Here is an 18255-nt window from a genome sequence, read left to right as displayed (position 1 = left end):
TCAAAAATTTTAAATGATGGCTTCCTAATAATTTTAACTTATTGTTTTCAACATTTTGAGACAAGTCAAATTGACAGTTTTTTTTTACAAAAAGTAAAAACTTAAAAGAAAATTTAACAAAAGTTGGTCAAAATTGATTTTCAACTCAAATATTTTTTCAAACATTAAAAATAGTGTCTTTAAACTTTTCGTATTTCACAGAAAATATTGTTTTTGATATTCAGTAGTTTTTTTTACAAAAATCCAACAGTCCGTTTTTTCATAAAAAACTCAAACTTGGTAAAAATTGATGTTCGTTTCTTGATATCTCTCAAATTATTCAATTATCCAATTTGTAAAAATTTAAGAAATAGTACTAAAATTGGTAAAAATTTGTTTTCGACTAAAAATCTATTTAACAAAACTAGATTTTCAAACTAAACTTTTTCTTTATATGAAAAATATTGTTGGTTGTTCTAAATTTTTTAAGAATAATTCAACTGACAACTTTTTTAACCCATCCCAAACACCTACAAACTTTTAAACAAGACCAATCGACAGACGGGATGGGAAGTTAACAGCCTCGTTTTATTTATGTAATCATATTAACTTTACTTCTTTTTAATAAACTTAAATATAGAATATTATTATTAAATATAAACAAATTATTAACTCAATTATAAATGAAAAACAAACAAAATAAAAATAAAGAAAAACCATGATGATGATGATGATGGTTTTCTTATATTATTTCTTACCTCAGTATTCCAGCATTTCCGGTTGAATTCGAATCTGGTGCCTGAGGAAATGTCCTCGGTCTTGGTGGTGCTAAAATATTTTCGCCTTGTGTCGACCATGTTGAATCCTTCCACACTGGATGATCGGCAACACCAGGTATATGCAATGGATTTAATGGTCCCGCCGATACACCACCACCATTTGGCCCTTTACCATCGGACTTTTCCCATAGTTTCTTTGCAGTCGATGTTGTTATCTGGATAAAAGAAGTAAAAAGAAATGAGAAAAAATTATGTACAAACGTGGGTAGAAAGAAAAATATGCTAAAATTTAATAAAGCTGATTGCAGTAGGTTTTTTTCTTTCATTCTTTGCATCTACTGAAAAAAAAGGTATAAGGGAGATGGAAGCTGAAGTAAGTATACACCTGTCCATTCGGAGATTAAATAAAAACGTATTTTTCTTCGGTTTTTTCGGAATTTAATTTAATTTTTTTTTTGCACCCTGACGACGATGGTTTCTCTTTTTTATTTTGTGGTGGATTTCATCATAATCATCATCATTTACCCGGATTTACTTGACCTATATGCAAAGCCGAAGCGAAAAAAGGCAGAAAAGACAAAAAAAAAAAAAAACGAGAATGAAACAAACAGAACTACACAACATACGAGTTTACCTATGGTTTGAAGGACTCACATAAGGGAGGACTGACCTTAATCAAAGACTAAATACAACAATAAAAAAAAGGGGGACTTGAAAACCTTCTTTTTTACCAAAGGTTCTAAGAGGAACCACGAACTTGAATAGGGGGGACTTGTACAAACATCAGAATGAATACGACGACGAACTCAAAGTACTACTTGTAGGGAGGTACCTTCGAGTGTAGTTTTTTTTTTCCAAGAGTTGCCAAGGAAGTCTTGACTCAAAAGCAAAAAGTCTGCATAGCGAAAAGCTAAAAGCCAACGTCGTCACTTGTAGTCGAAGTCGACGTAGTCATCAGAAGTGCTGCTGCTGCTGCACTTCACCTGTGTTTTTGTTGTTGTTTTTATTTCTTCGGTTTTTTCATGTAGAAATATTTACATGCATGTTAAAGGGACTAACAATGCGCAAGGTCTTGTTTGCGGATGACAGCAGCACCAGCAAACCTAGCCGGTTGCTGCTGAAGCATCCATAACCAGCAGTCAATGATCTGAAAGGAGTACAAGTGTTAAATGCACCGCCACACCGCTTGAAGGGAAAAGAACGAGTCGGAGGAGGAGCACTTGCAAAAATTTAAAGACACAACCAAGAATAGTCGTGTGTGTAGAGAAGAACAATACAACAACAAAAAAAATGAATATATTGCAGAAAAACGTCAGAAACAACGAATATGTCAATATAATAAAATTTCTTGAAAAATTTTATGGCAGAGCTAAGCGAAAATGAAGAAAAGAAATAGTAACACCCATGTAAAGGGTGGTTAAATTTTAAGGGCCGATGTTGATTTTGAATAGAAGACAAATTATTTAGGAAATTATTGTAATTTCTTGTTATTATGATAATATTGGCATGGTTCAATTATGTAAGAAACAAAATATCGGCCAAATGGCCGCCGCGATTTCGGTGGCAACCGTTCATTCGATGGTCTAAATTTGTTCGACGACGCTAAGGAAAAATTCAGGTTCTATGGCGTTAATGTGCCAAATTTTGTTATCCTTTAGCTTTTGATTGTTGCTGGCATATCAACGATTTTTATTACAAATAACCTCAAAGAAAAAAGTCAAATCACGTGATTTTGGCAGCCAATTGACATCGCCACCACATGAGATAACATGGCCATTAAATTTGGAGCGCAAACGGCAAAAGAGCAATTGTTTCGTGGCAAGCGGCACCATCCTTTCAAAACCACATATCGTGCCCATCCATAGCTTTCAATTGAGGCTCGATATTATCTTACGAAAGGGAACACCATTCACAGTAACTGTCTGACCGGCCTCGTTTTGAAAAAAAAAAAATACGTCTCAATGATGCCGCCAGCCCATAAACAGCACCAAACAGTCACTGTTGGATTATCATTCGCCCAAATGACGCAATTCTTCTTAGTGACGAATCAACTAAGGTGAAAATGTGCCTCATAACTGAAGATGATTTTATTCGAAAATTGATCATCCAGTGTCGCCATTTGTTGCCACAATTATTGCCAATTGTCACGAGGCTTTAGTTCTGACGTCAATTGCACCTGGTAAGCGTGTGAATACTAAGCGTTTCTTAACATGGTTCAAATTGAATTAGTCTAAAATTGAAGAATGTCAAATGAAATGCAGACAGAAAAATTGACGTTTAAGTGTGGTTCACATTCAACATTGGCCCTTAAAATCTAACCACTCTTTATATGATTGAACTGTTTCGACTTGGTTAAAGCAAAGCTAGAAACTTATGACTGGAGCATTTATTATTTCAAAATAATACAGAAATTACAGCCGACAATTCTAGAATGTCCGCAAGGTAGTAAAAATGTATGGTCATTTGCGAAAAAATATAAGCTAATCCTTCTCCACATCTTACTAACGTCATATTGCACATACGTCCTTCTTTCTAAGGTCATGGAAGAATGATAGCTTCTTATTGACCGGGAGTATGTCTTTCGTAGGAAAAGGTTCAGTGGTGATCTCATGGTTTAAAGAAAGTAAAATTAGTACCCTTGATATTAATGTTCGGCATCAATGAACTCTTTTCAATGAATCTCTTCTTTGTTGGGTAAGAAATCAGCTTTTCGAACATTCAATTCAAGCAGTAATCGACGGTGGTGTTCCACAGGGCTCCGTTTTGTCTCCGATATTCTTCCTTATTGTCTGAAACTTCTAAAACACTCTTTGTATTTGTTTTAAGATTCTCATCCTAGGCCTTCGAATGTAAACTTCTAACGGCAGCGTATGATAAGCTTATTAAATTCTGATCTAGACAGCTTTTTCTAATGGGGAATGAAAAACCTAATAGAATTCAATGCTTCAAAGACTCAATGCTATCTACTGTCGCCAAAGCTTCACCCTTAACCAAGGTCACTTTTCATGAGTGGTACTTTCATCGAAGTAAGTAAGTAGATCTGGCTATAATTTTAAGAACCCTTATTCGTACTCGAGTGCAACTTCCATATTTGGGCATGTGCTCCAATAGTTCACTTGAGTCTCTTGGACAGAGTTTGAAAGGGAGCTCTTTATATGATGACAGTTGTCGAACTGAAACATTTGTATTTCTCGAGCACTGCCGTAAGGTATCATAGATATCATTATTTTATCTCTATTTAAACAATTTTCTAGCAAATAGCCAGTTGCAGCATTTCTCCTCTTAAACAATTCAACCATAATACCCGTTCTTCTAGGTATGCTAATTAGTTTACCCTTGAACCCAATTTCGGACTTACTGTTAAGTACAGAGATTATTTTTGTAACCGTACTACACGAATGTGACATGCTTAACTAGCCTCAATATTTCTCACTCATTTTGCAATGTACAAATACTTAAAACCAATGTGCATTATGAGGGTATTAATAATACCCTGATTGCGCGTAAAATTAATTTAAAAAGAAAAAATGGTGTCAAAAAAGATGAATTTCAGCTCAAGCAAACAAAATTCAGCCTTTAAACTACATAGACTCTATCATCAAAAATATTTCCCTCAGAATTATGTTTGTCTTTTGAAAAGCAGTTAAATAAAACTATTTTTAGAAACCTCAATAATTATAATATTTTAGAAACTAGTTTTCTATTGATACAATTGGCTATTTACGGAAAATTAGACAATATCAGTTGAAAACCTTACTTCCTTAATGAAGATCGTTTCAAGTAGAAAATATTTAGTGTAAGTGTGGCATAACTGTGACGTTATTGTAACTTTTTGTAACGTAACTGTGACATAACTATGTCGTAACCGTGACATACCTATTTCGTAACTTTTACATAACTATGTCGTAACTTTGACGTAACTATGGCGTAACTGTGAATTGAATTGAATAAAAGTGTGGCGCAATAGTGAAATGACTGTATCGAAACTGTGACGTAACTTTTAACATTTACCAAAATAAAAATCAGCTTCTTGCTCTAATATAAAGCAAATTCCTGACGTAATTCCCTGTACGTTATTTTCAGGATAATGCAAATATGAGAAGAATGGAAGACACTACTACTGACTTACATTATTTTAAGAAAATTGGAGGAATCCTTTCTGGACCATCTTTAAATAATGCCAGATTTTGTTTAACGTCACTTAAACATTATCAAAAATAGTCTTCTAATAGCTATTAAGACTCTACAACCTAATGAATTTGCTTTATCCACGTAAGGATCTTTGATGAAAATTAAGAACTCTTGATCAAAAAGTCCCATGTCTAGTCATGTTTCAGAGAAAGTCTGAGAATTATTAAAAATATTACTCTTTTAGTAGAGGGAGAACCAACAAAGTTTTTTGAAGTTGTGTTGCTATTAATTCTTTATACAGTATTCAACCTAGAAGGGACCTTTTAGATTCTTTTACTAAAGTTTTAGGGGGCCATTTGCTGTTGCAAATTGATTCGCGTAAAGTGTGAGGAGCAGTTTGGTTGGAATTGGAAATGGATTTGAAGGCAATGAGATGTTGCAATAAGTCATCAGCTACAATTTTTGGTAGTAACCGAGAAATGAACATTGTTTGGGTTTGGTGCTGAATTTAAAGATCTAGGAACAAACTAATAGTTTCTTTACTTCCAACTGAGGGATCTTAACTCGTAGATTTTGGTCTTGACCTTCATTAAGGTTGAATACAATTTTAGCCTGTTAATATTTAATTTTATAGGAGCAGGACTTATGTTTTGTCATTAGTGGAAAAATGAGAGGATAGAAAAGGAAGCAAAGTTTTTTATATTAGTTATAGTTTTGTTGGTTTGAGTCCTACTCATAAAAAAAAAACGCAAAAGTGATATAAATAATTACTGATTTCTTTGGTATTTTCATTTTGGCAACACTGGTTTTGACAGCTTGCGCACGTTTCGCGTTCCTAACCAAGCTTCAGTTAGCTCTTAAAAAATCACTCATAAATATTATCATCATAAATACAAATTTCAAAAATTCAATTTTATATCAAATCAATAACTATTTTTCTTTTAATTGCCTGCTTTGAGATATGAGAGAGAAATAAAAAACATGAATCACTTAGACCACAGCTGCTGCTGATGTATGGCATAAGTACTTTGAACTTATTTCCTCGTATAACTTTTCTCAATGAAGTCCGTTGCCATAGTAGCCATCACCATCGCCATCAACTACCACCACCCCCAATAACCTATAATCCATTTTATTCTGCTCCCTCCCTTCCACTAAGCCCAATTCTCTTATATAATTAAAGTATCGATTACAAGAACATTGAGGAACTCTTACATGCTTTGAGTCTTTCTGGTATATGAATAATTTTTTTTTGGTACATTTAATATATGTATAGCCGATATAAGAATATTCAGAAGCAACTTTTGCAAAGTATCAGTAGTAGTAGTTCAGCATTATATTTGTTCCATATAAAGTCTATTGGAATTATTAGGCCCGTCTTGTCTTCATTTATCGCTTCATACGATGCAGGCTTTTTAACTTCTTCCTCACACAAGAATCAATGAACATAAATTCAAATCAGACCACAAACAAATGAGGAAGTCAGTCAGTCATTGAATAATTAGAGCCCCATGGCTTTTAAAGTATATTGCACCCAACCCAACAAAACCGAACCAATCCTACCATCCAACTTATAGGTACACTATAAAGTATTAAGTTCGCAGTCAGTTAGGTCTTCCGGACCAAAACAGAGAGCACAAAGTGTAAAGAGAGTAAAGAAGACAGGAAAAAAAAACCTCTAATCAATAATATTTCTCATACGCCACCGTGCCAATACTAATATGAAATTTTTGTTCTCTTTCCAAAGTAAAAGAAGAAAATATAGACACTACCGACTTTCTATATACTCTTAGTTATAAGGATTAGCACTTGGGTAGGCACAATACTACTTCCAACTTTTTACGAAGTATGTAAGTCTTGTTCGGTTTTTGCCTGAAAATATGTACTCGTAAAGCTTGACGATATTCCCTTAGTACCTATCTATATGCACAAGCTTTAAATGGATTAAAATTAAGAAGAAGAAGATACAAAAAACGACAAACAAATTATTAGTTTAACAAATTTGAAGTAGCTATACAGCGTTGTTATACGAAATTGGTTTGACATTAGTTTGACATTTCACTGCTGTCAAAAGTTAAAAATTAAATTTAAGAGCAATTTGCTTAGAATAAACATTAAGGAATTAGAGTTTTGATTGGTAAGGTTAAAGTGGCTATCCGTGATGGAGACAACCTTAGGCCAGTTTCATGGTTCACTTAAATCTTGAGACGTTTTTCTAAGCTCAATGAAGCCGCTTAAGAAACGTGATTGAGATCAATGAGATCGTTATAGAAGATTTCTCGTAGGTAAGCCTTGCGTTTTTGAGCTAGAGCAGGGCATGTACAGAAGAGGTGCAGAACTTTTTCCTCCCCTTCCTCATCCATTCAGCTTCTGCGTGACGTGCTTTCTTATTGGAAGGTGCGTCGTTATGACACCGATTATCGAGCTTATATGCAATCTGCTTAGAGAAAGCAAGCACCTTGATCGCTTTTAATTTAATGTAGAACAGATACTTTTTGTGACCTGACACATGGCGATGTTATTAGACCAGATGTTTGCCTTTTTCATAACGTCTTCCATTAGCAATAGTTTACATGTAGCATTGGTATGCCAGTATTAGCCAACGTGGTAGAATGGGTTGTACTGTATTAGTGCTGGCGAGTTCATTTGCCTTACAATTGAGAAATCTCTAGGGACTAGCACCTAGCGAAGGTAAATGTTAAGCTCTTGGGCCTTTTTCATTAGAGATAGTCGGCAGTTATGGACTGCTATAGAGTTTGTAGAGACAGAGTCCAGAGATTTGATAGCGGCCTGACTATCTAAGAAAATACGAGTGTTAGATGTTAATTTCATGGTTTCTTGAAAGTAGGACATGACTTCTTTGAACGACAAAAGTTTCGCCGGAAACAATCGACAATGATTGGGTAGGAGAAATGAGAGACTAAATTTTTTGTCGTTCAGAGTGCACACCTCGACCCCCTTTCATATGTTTTTGATCCATCTATATAAAAGTGGATTGACTCGTTTTCCAGGAACGTTTGATTGGATTCCTTTAATATATAGGGAGTGGGTTAACATATGGAATTTTGTGTTTCCTCGAAAATAGGACTAAATCAGTCCAAACCGATTAGTCGAAAGTATTTTACTCGTAGTATCTTAGGATTTTTTTTTAGGGTGTTAAGGTGCTTTCCTGAAACCGCTATAGCAACGTCATCCACATAGGCAATAACTCTGAAACCTTCCAGTTAGGATTTTATTTACCACCATGTTAAAGAGCACAGGGGATAGAATTAAACCTTGCGGTGCCCCTCTACTAACGAATCTTCTAGCAGAAGAGTTACCTTGTTTTGAGTTAATTATTCTGATATTCAGCATTAAAATAATTAGCTCCCCTAACGAACTCTCTACGTGCAAAGATGTTAGGGCAGATCAAATCGCCTTCGATGTCACCACTTTGGTTTTTACATTAACTCCTAGTACTTTTTTTCAAAAAAACACTTCTGTATGGAGACTTTTTGGACTAAGTGTAGATCGTAGATCTTTAGCCCTTACTTGAGCTAAAGCTTCTTTTATATAACTCAAAACTTAAGTTTGACTTAAAAATTCAAGTTTAAGCTAATGTTTTTTTTTTTAATCACAAGATTCAATGGATGCTGCTGGTTAATGATAACCAATTTCTGTTGTTCCAACAGGAGGACGGTACATTGTGTCAAAGGGCTTTTACAGTCCCATTTAACTGATTTGTTGCAATTTGTTTTTTCTTCAAGATTTCTCAAAGTTACATGTCTATGTCATGCCTGAATTCAGATAGGTTTTCGCTCATTAAACTAATCAGTTATACCTATCATTGAAAACAATTCGGAATATTTTTTCAATGATAGCTTTAAACGGGCTATAAAATGAATTCCAATGATTTGTTTTAATGATAAAAATGATAGGTAGATCTGATTGTTTTTTTCGCCTTAAACTCATCAGTTATAACTATCATTAAAACTATTCCAGGACCTATCAAGGTTGTCCCTAAGTCAACCTTTGTTCTTATCTGTACCAGGTTATGAATAGGACTCTCGACACTATTTAAAGAATAAGCTAAGTATTGAAGAGCGTGCCGAGTGACCGAGTTTTTAAAACACCCACTATTTCAAACCAAACCGAATTTCGTATAACAACGCTGTTCAACGACGATAAGAAATATAGACTGAAGGCAGAAGTCAACTTTTTTTTATTTACAAACACTTGATTTAAAACGTTATTTCATGTAACGCTGCCCTTAATTGAAGTTTGTTGTCCTAGAAAAATAAAACCTCGAAGTTCTTTAGACTCAAGCGAAAATCGAAGCATGCTAAAACCGAACCGAATCATCTTCTGATGATGATGATGACGAGATGTCGATGTAGAATGGTTTGTTTACTCGTGTTTTATTTCAATCAAGAGCGCAAGTACTTTTGTCGACTCGTAGTTTTAATTGGAATTATGAATAAACAAAAGGAATACAAATTCCATTTGATAGAAAATGGAAGGCACAGTTCTTGACTTTTTGGATTTGTAGAATTAATAAAAAGAAAAGTTTGAATTTTATTTTAATTATTACAACTAAAAAATATCTATACCTTTATCATCTTTGTTTGATTAATAAACAAAATTTGACTTTTTCGTTGGAATTTCATTTGAAGTCCTCTGATCCACGTGTATGTAAACATTCTTTTGATTGCAATTTAGAAATGTGTTGACTTTTGTGAAACATGAAGATTTAGCACATTTTTATAAAAATAAAATAACATTCTGCAGCAATCAAGTCAAAATATTGTTGTATGCGTCAATTAATCAAATAAATCAGACTTAATTAAATTGTCTGACACTTTAATTTGATACTTCATTTTTAAGTATTGAAATAGGTAATGTTTATTTTTGTGTCTTTAATTGAGAACCTTTAAATGTCAACTGTCAAATTATTTAAAACGCCAAATCTAAAGAAAATTCCATTTAATTTTTAGATAGTTCTTAAATTTAGGAAAAAGAACACGAGTATTTGTAGAGTTGTAATATTTATTTGAAAGAAACTAGAGATGAGATCAAAGGTAATAAGATGCAAAGGTGAAGAAAGCTACGTATGCTTGCTCGCAACAATATAAGTAAATTATTATATATGATATAATTCCTAAGCGATTTTATGGCTGAATTTTGAAGTTACCTCTTTGGATCTTATGTTCCACAACACCTTTGGAACAATTCCTGTGTACTCATTAACTTAACCTAATCTAACGTCTTACCTATAGACTTTCGCGTAACAGAACAGTAAATTTGTATAACAATTTTTTTTCTCTAATCCTGACGCAATAGAAAAATATTCTTTGTATTAAAACCTAATTTCAGAAAGTGGGTGGATACCACGCCCGTACTTAAGATTTTTGTCCTTTTAATGCAAATCAATTCGTTTCACTCTGCTTAATTTCATTGCACCATAACAATTGTGAATATTAATTTTAACTCATAGAATTAATTTAAGAAAGTGGGTGTATACCACGCCACCTGTGTGCATAATTTTCATGCCTTGATTATTTACTGAATTTCATTATTTTACAACACTAAAAAGTGATAACTAGATCCTTGTAAATCAAAAATCGCTTTTTTTGAAATTTTCCAGTCCTTGCGAAATTTAAACGTTCTGCGATGTCGGGAAGTACTTCATAATTTTGATGATGGATCAATAAGTGAGTTAGTCAGTCATTGAATCAGTCATTCAGTCAGTCAGTCATTCAGTTAGTCATTCAGTCAGTCATTCAGTCAGCCAGTCAGTCGGTCAGTCAGTCATTCAGTTAGTCATTCAGTCAGTCCTTCAGTCAGTCATTCAGCCAGTCATTCATTCAGTCAGTCATTCAGTCAGTCATTCAGTCAGTAATAGTGTAGTCTGTGTGCTTTGGAATTAAAAGAGCTACAGTAGCTTTTTTTATTCAGTCAGTCAGTCAGAAATTCAGTCAGTCATTCAGTCAGTCATTCAGTCAGTCATTCAGTCAGTCATTCAGTCAGTCATTCAGTCAGTCATTCAGTCAGTCATTCAGTCAGTCATTCAGTCAGTCATTCAGTCAGTCATTCAGTCAGCCTGCCTGTCAGTTAGTTTCCTTTTTTTCGATTTTTGAAGTGCCGTATCTTAGAAACTGTTCTCTACGGAGTAAAGGCTTGGTAAGGTGCTATCGAATATTTTAGTAAGTGTTACAAATTTGAGGTTCTTGGTTTGATTGGTTCTTTAATTAGACAGGGGTTATAAATCGTCTTAGATTGTACCCATAAATAGGCAGTAGTGCTGGGGACTACCGTGTACTTAAATTGTAACTTTGAATATTGATGAATTGTTTTTATGAATAAAAAAAACTTTGATACCAAACCAAACAAAACCCAATAACTGCATTTTTTGTAACAGGCCTAATCAAAAATTAAAAATTGTCATATTTTTGACAGGTTGACATCGATGGGAGAGTTAACATTGATTGATGAACATAGCCTTTATATAAAATAAAGTAAAATATACAAAAAATATTTCACAAATAAAACAAATAGACTAAACTAAGTTAAATGTCGGCATAAAATCGAACTAGTACAGGCAGTGTGTAAATATGTGTCCTTTTTTTATAATAAAAACATAAAAAACATCTATATATTGTTAAAACTGTCACTATGGGGAATGTCATCTAACTTGACCTAGATTGCAATGATTTTTACATTGGTTTTTATATTTTATTTTTATTTATTGGATTTTGTTTTTCTAAGTGGCCTTAGGCAATTTTATTAAACAAAAAAACATATGTACATACACGTAAAGTGATAGTGAAATATGATGAAGGATTAAATTAACTGTTGTAATCGATTGAGGAAAAAAATAAAACTAATATATTTCGTATATCCTTGAGTGATGTCAGGACAGCAATGTTAGTAAAATATACACCTAGCTTTGATTAAATTATACAAAATTTTGATTGCACTCGAAATCAATCAAACTTGAGAGATAAACAAATGTATTTTTTAAAACATTGATGGTTCCATCAATTTTATGATAACCGAAATAAAAAAAATAGACAGAAAAGTGTCAAGCATTTTATTTTATTTTATTTTAATTTATTCTTTATTTAACCAAGTTGTGTATGGAGTTGCTGTTGAAAAACTTATAACTTTCAGTTTTCAAGTTGGGATTGAAGACTGTCGTGTTGAACACATGAAATTTAATGAAGTTACATAGAATTTAAGATTTTATTTTCATAGAAAATTTATTCATTTATCAAATTTAGTTACTCTGTTGTATGTCAGGACTTAAAAAATGCGCAATTGCGTTCATGGGGTCTTCTAAGAGATACTTGACAACTTTGAACTTACTTTTATTTTTACTAATAATCAAATTGTCATGTTACTGTCAATTTATTCAATAAACTCAACATTTTGACCAAAGCTCTTTAACGCGTAAAAAAAAATTCTACCAATATTCGTAGTCAGTGGCAGGAATTTTATGAGCATTAATATAAATTACGGGTCGTAATTTTGTAGAGTCTACATATTTGTTCTATGATGCTGCCGATTCAGGAAGACACCAGTTTGGTCGAAGTATTGGAAATATCGCTGCCGTTCAGGTGTCAAATTAGTCAGGGACTTTCTCAACCACGTTATGTTGCATTGGTTTACACCCATAGAAGATCAAGCAGACTCAAGAATTGAAGCCCATAGATCATTTGAAGCGACGTTAGGTCTATGTTTAGGGAAGTTGTCAAGTCCTTATTGGAAATGATTATAATCATAAATTCTTTGTCGTTAAGTAAAAATTTCACCCTCTATAACTCAAGACCTTCAAAATGCACACGGTATGAGTGAATCCAGAACATTTTTGGAACTTTATCGTATTTTTTTTGTCGTTCCATTTAGGCCAGTGACCGACTTGATCTTGGCGAACTGGTTGTGGTGGTACGAGTTGGGAAGGTCATTTATGTTTTTTGCTAGAATATCACTTTCTATAGATCAGCGTGTTTTGAGCCCATCTTGCACAGAGTTTCAGCAACTTCCAGGCGAAAATCTGCGGATACCATGACAGCCTTGTGAGGAAGATTTGTATCTTTGCCCTTTTGTAGAGCAGCCATGAGTTGGCCATCGTAAGGTCCAAGGAGTGATAAAACAATCGCATCTGCCATCGTTTGATCCTTAGTCGTATCTTGTAAAAATACCCATAATACTGTCGATAAGGTCAGCGCCACCCATGTGGTTATTATACTCGCTTACAACATTGGGTTGCGGGATGTTGATATATGTCGAGTTTTTTTTGTCATATCTGCGTACTTCAGATATGGGATTTTGCCCAGTAAAAGTGGAAAACAATGTAACTAGCTTAATATATTTCCATACAACCGTTGAAACATCGATTCCGTTGATGTTAGCTACGTACTCCTCTGAGTATCCTCGGTCTTTCTTCATAATTACTTTTTCGTTTGACAACTTGCAATCTGGAATTCTATTCCTTCTTATAGTACCTAGACCATGAATACCATTTTCGGCTACATATTCAAAAAGATGCATAGAAGTGAAGTAGTTATCAAAGTAGATTCTGTAATTTTGGTGTCTAGGAATCATGCCCGATAATCTTACTACGACAGTGAAGACGCTCCCAAATCTGGCTCTTCAGCACTCACAATGTTTGCCTTTCCAGATCACTGTCTTATAACCGAAACACCATTCAAAACATACAAATTGTAGCCCCATTTATGAGGTTTATTGGGGTTGTACCTTTTTAGAATATTAATTGCATTTGTAGAGCAAATTTGTTCGTCGCCACAAAGCCTTGATTCTAGAGGAACTTTTGAATATGCTTCATTCAAAGCCTCAACAACTGGATAAATATTAAAAATTCTAGCGTTGTCGTTGAAATGAAGATGCTGTCTGATCTTTCCTAATTTATTTGATGGCATTGTTTGTTGGATAAGAGGTGTACCAAGGACGAAAAACCAATGGTTTGTTACTCTAGGAAACTGAATCAGTGACATTATATAAACCAGACCAATGAATTGACTGATTTCGGTCTCAGATACACGAAAAATATTGTTTCGATCTTTCTGTACCAGATAGAGGTTTGTTTCTTCGGAAATTTTCTTTATAACTTCCGGGGAAATAAGCACAGAGAGAACTGTAGAGGAGTATCAAGATTCGATATATCAGAACCCAACGATTCTTTGCCAGTAAAAGCCAGCTGCTGCGCATTTAGCTCTAGATTCTTCTTTTTCCAGAGCAATGTAAGTTTGTTATGCTTTCTTTGTTTTGCAGAAGGTCCTGATGGAACTTGAATGCCTGAACTCGATGGGGTCGGTCCTTCCTCGGGTTTCGATTTACTGATGTCTTTATCCAAATTGTCTATTAATTTCTCAATATCAAAATCGTCTTCAAAAGACTTCTCAAGAAAACCTTAAAAATCTGGCTCGAAAACAGGATCCGCTAAACTATCTTTGTCAAAGTCGAGACCATCTTCACTATCGGAATCTTGGAGTAAAAATGTCATGGCGTCGGTGAGCCATCCTAAAACATAATGTAGCCTACAAGCTACAAACACTAAATATCCCTAAATACGAACATATCTACAAAATTTCCAGAATAAAATAGCAAAAGAGGTAAGTACGAACACCTAACTTATAGATTCTCAAGGAAATAAGCACAAACAAACGTAAAATCTGTTTTGTATTCATTCACTGAACTTGCATTTCAAATGACATTTCTCAATTTCAGACCAACTCGATTTGAATCATGGAAAGATAATCGTCCAAATGTGTTTACAATCGGGAAAATCAGGCACAAATTTGAGCAAACCGGGTCAGGTGATGTAAAAACACCAATGCATGCTCGTGCAGATTCTGTTGCAGAAAATAGAAAATAGGGCTTGCTGAAGGGCTTGTCGTTGTGCCTCTCACTTTCGTCGCCATTAACTCAAGAAGTAAAACCTCTTGTGGTGAGGCACATTTTTAACTCAATGGACTGTCAATATCTTGGACGCTAATATAATGCGATTTGAAACCGTTGGACTTCTTTCTCTGGAGTTATTTGAAAGAAAAGGTGTGCCTCTATAAGTCACCAACAATTCAAGAGCTAAGGGATGAGATAATTTGGCACATTAACGGCATAGAACCTCAATTATAAATCAGCTTCATCTAACATTTTGAGCATAGGGTGGACGTTTGCTGCCAATTTCGCAAAGGCTTTTTGGCAGATATTTTGTTCGATACATAATTGAACCATACAAATATTACCATAATTAAAAGAAATGACAGTCCTTTCCTAAATAATTTGTGTTTTATTCAGAATAAACATCAGCCCTTAAAATTTAACCACTCTGAGTTTTGAGAGTATTGTTTACCTTTAATGTAACTATATAAATACCACCACCACCCCCTCTCTTTACATCAAATTATATTGAAATGACAGTTTTAGAAAACTGTGACGATAGAATAAATCTTTCGAGAACCAATGAGGTAAACATTGTATTTTTGTCCTAAAACAAGTCATAAAATATTCTTAACAAAGCAAAGTCAGGAAAACTCTCATATACATTTTATTTTTTCCAGGTTATTTGCAAGGTCATCGCATATTTTAGTATAAAGGATATCAATATGCTTCATTAAAAAGTATGAGATTCCATTCATAACAAAAAATTAAAGGAAAACCCCATTTTAATTCTCAAATAATAATTATTATCTACATTATTTTTTTTTGGGTAGATTTGCTTAATTCAAATTGATTCGTTTATATTAAATAAATTACCGAACATTTGGTATCTTCTAATTTCAGCATTTTCAGAGACCATTCTTGTGGAAAAAATAATCGATTTTATAACAATAATCTCTATAGACTTTTTTTGATTAGGTTGTTTCACTAGGTAAGGCTCATCACAATTTTATTCAACTTTATTCTTACGTAGCAATAACAAAATGAAGCAAAGGTATCTTTTGACTACTTACAAAACAACTTTGTATTTTAAGAAACATTATCTTTTAATGTTTGTTCGGGTAAATAAACTCCGGCTTAGAGGTCAATTTTCGACCACTTATTGCAGCAATCGGGGATGTACTGTGTCAGAAATAACACACCAAACATTCTTTTCCAAGGCGTCAATCGTTAAGCGATTTCACAACACCTCACAAAAATAGGTCCAGTAGTTTTGAATTGACAGATCTTGGAGGTTAAACCACTACCTATAAGCCCACGAGACAACGCGATGCGAGAAAATGCGCTCACCAAACGTAATATGACTAATCGAACCATTATTTTGGTAATGTTAAGACTAACCTTCTTAATCAAATGACAGCTGTCAGAAAAGTCCAATTCCAAAAAAAAGTATTGCCAGATTGAAAACCTCATAGTGCATGTGACATGATGGTTAGTGCGTTGGACTTTGACAAATCTTCGGTCGATAAGTCTTCTTTCAAGCATCAGCAAAGTTTTCGGTAAGAAAAGGGCTGCGGACAACAAATAGTTCCGGATAAACAGTTCGGGTTCAAGGCGGGTCATGACACAATTTATGCTGCGTCTAAACTCGTTTCTAATATCCAATGGAATACATCAAAACAACAATGCACAGGTGCTGTTCTGGTTGATTTGGAAAAGGCTTTTGACACCGTATGGTTAGAGGGTCTTTACCTAAAACTCAGCAGGCTTGGCATAAGCAAGTCATTGTTGTATATACTTTATGATATGCTTAACGGTAGAAAGTTTTTGTCAAAATTGGCAATGTAACTTCTACCACAACATTCACAATTAAAAATGGTCTTCAACAGGGTCACCGCTCCCGATTCTCTTCAGCAATTACACCAGCGATCTGATAGGTAGTCTTACAAAGGCAATTGCACACGTCGACGATCTAATTGCGTACAGAACGGCCCGAAAGGTTGAGGTTATTAGAATTCTCGACAAGATTCAGCGATATTGGGACGACTGGAAACTGAAAATAAATGTCCAGAAATCGGAGACAATTCTCTTCCGGACTCCGTTGGCTAGGGCCACGAGTTATACGTGCAAGAATTGGCGCAAGATGGTCATAGTTGATCTTCACGGGCAGCCATTAGCGAGCAAAAGTACCTCGGTATCAGGTTAGATCAGTATTTATATTTCGACAGACATATCAATGCTGCTCTGACCAGGGCCAGAGGAGCCTTCGCTCTGACAAAACAGCTGTTTTACAGCAGTCGGCTTGACCCCAAAGTGAAGGTAATTTGCTACATGGCCCTCATACGTTCAATAATAGTTTATGGTTGTCCTGTGTGGTTCAACGTTGCCAATTCCCAGCTGGAGAAGTTTCGGGTGTTCGAGCGGCAGTGTTTACGACGATGTACCGGCTTATATCGAACAGCCGAATCTTCTTACGTGCATTACTATTCCAACGAGGTCCTATACAACGGTGCTCGAATCAACAGAATTGACAATTTCGTGATAAAACTCGTTCGAGGTCACATTGCAAGAGCTATGTCTTGGACCAGCAATTTAATTTTCGGGACGTTCTATCCGATCGAAGAGTATTTTGAAAGTGCACGCTTGAGCGTCTTCATTCCTCTTTTTAGATAGATGCGGTCTGATAGAGGAAGATTGGCAGTTCCGCTAATCTACCACGTCATGGAACAAGGCGAAGCCGAGCTCCTTCGGTTCAGTAGGGATGTGTCCGAACGGGACCGAACTGAAAGTCTGAAGTGAGAACCGGTTTTGGTGGCTTCAATCGGCACTTGATAGTGGGTAGTCGGGATGGGGTTTTAAGCCTTGGCCGGCTTACATACTTGTACAGGACCAGTAAGTTAGTTGTTAGTTATGGATAAATAGGCTTGTTTTATGAATTTTTGTCTAGCTTTAAGATAGTTTTGAGAAATAATGAATAAAAATGAATTTTAAAAAAAAAAGTGAGTTGGACTTTCATGCCAGAGGTCTTGGGTTCGATCCCTGCCTGTGTCGTCTAAAGTTTTTTTTCACCGGTAATGCCTCTTGCGAGGAATTGACAAATTCTCTAAGAGTAATTCTTGTCATGAAAAGAGTTTTCTCTTATTAGCCGTTCAGAATCGGCTTAAAACTATACGTCCCCTCCATTCCTGAGAACATTACTCGCACACAGGAATGGTTGAGAGACATAAGTCACTACGCCCTAGTTTTCAACGGACTGTTGCGCCAACTCAATTGTTTATTTAGATTGAAAACCTCAAGTCTCAAAAAAACACCCGTAACTAGTCCTTGTATGAACAAATTTCAAATTAAATGATAATGCACATTGTAATTTGGTTTCAGTAGTTTGACTTAATTATCACCGAACGATGACGTCAGTTTACATTTTGGAAACTTTCATGAGGTTCTTTATCTGAGCTTTGTTCACACTAGGCACATTGACAGCTTATCG

At 34.8% G+C, this 18255-nt stretch overlaps 1 protein-coding gene across 3 annotated transcripts in view; it reads right to left on the bottom strand.

The window, feature by feature from the left end:
* Positions 1-18255, bottom strand: part of LOC129953400 (maternal protein pumilio) — a 582858-nt gene that overhangs the window by 490465 nt on the left and 74138 nt on the right. For all 3 annotated transcript variants that reach the window (XM_056066582.1, XM_056066599.1, XM_056066592.1), the window contains exon 4: positions 738-973. In XM_056066582.1, coding sequence (XP_055922557.1) covers positions 738-973 — 236 coding nt within the window. The remainder of the gene's footprint in view (positions 1-737; positions 974-18255) is intronic.

The sequence above is a fragment of the Eupeodes corollae genome, chromosome 1 (genome assembly GCF_945859685.1).
Source record: "Eupeodes corollae chromosome 1, idEupCoro1.1, whole genome shotgun sequence".
NCBI lineage: Eukaryota > Metazoa > Arthropoda > Insecta > Diptera > Syrphidae > Eupeodes > Eupeodes corollae.
Note: the sequence above shows the minus strand (reverse complement) of the source record. Positions and strands in the feature narration are given on the sequence as shown.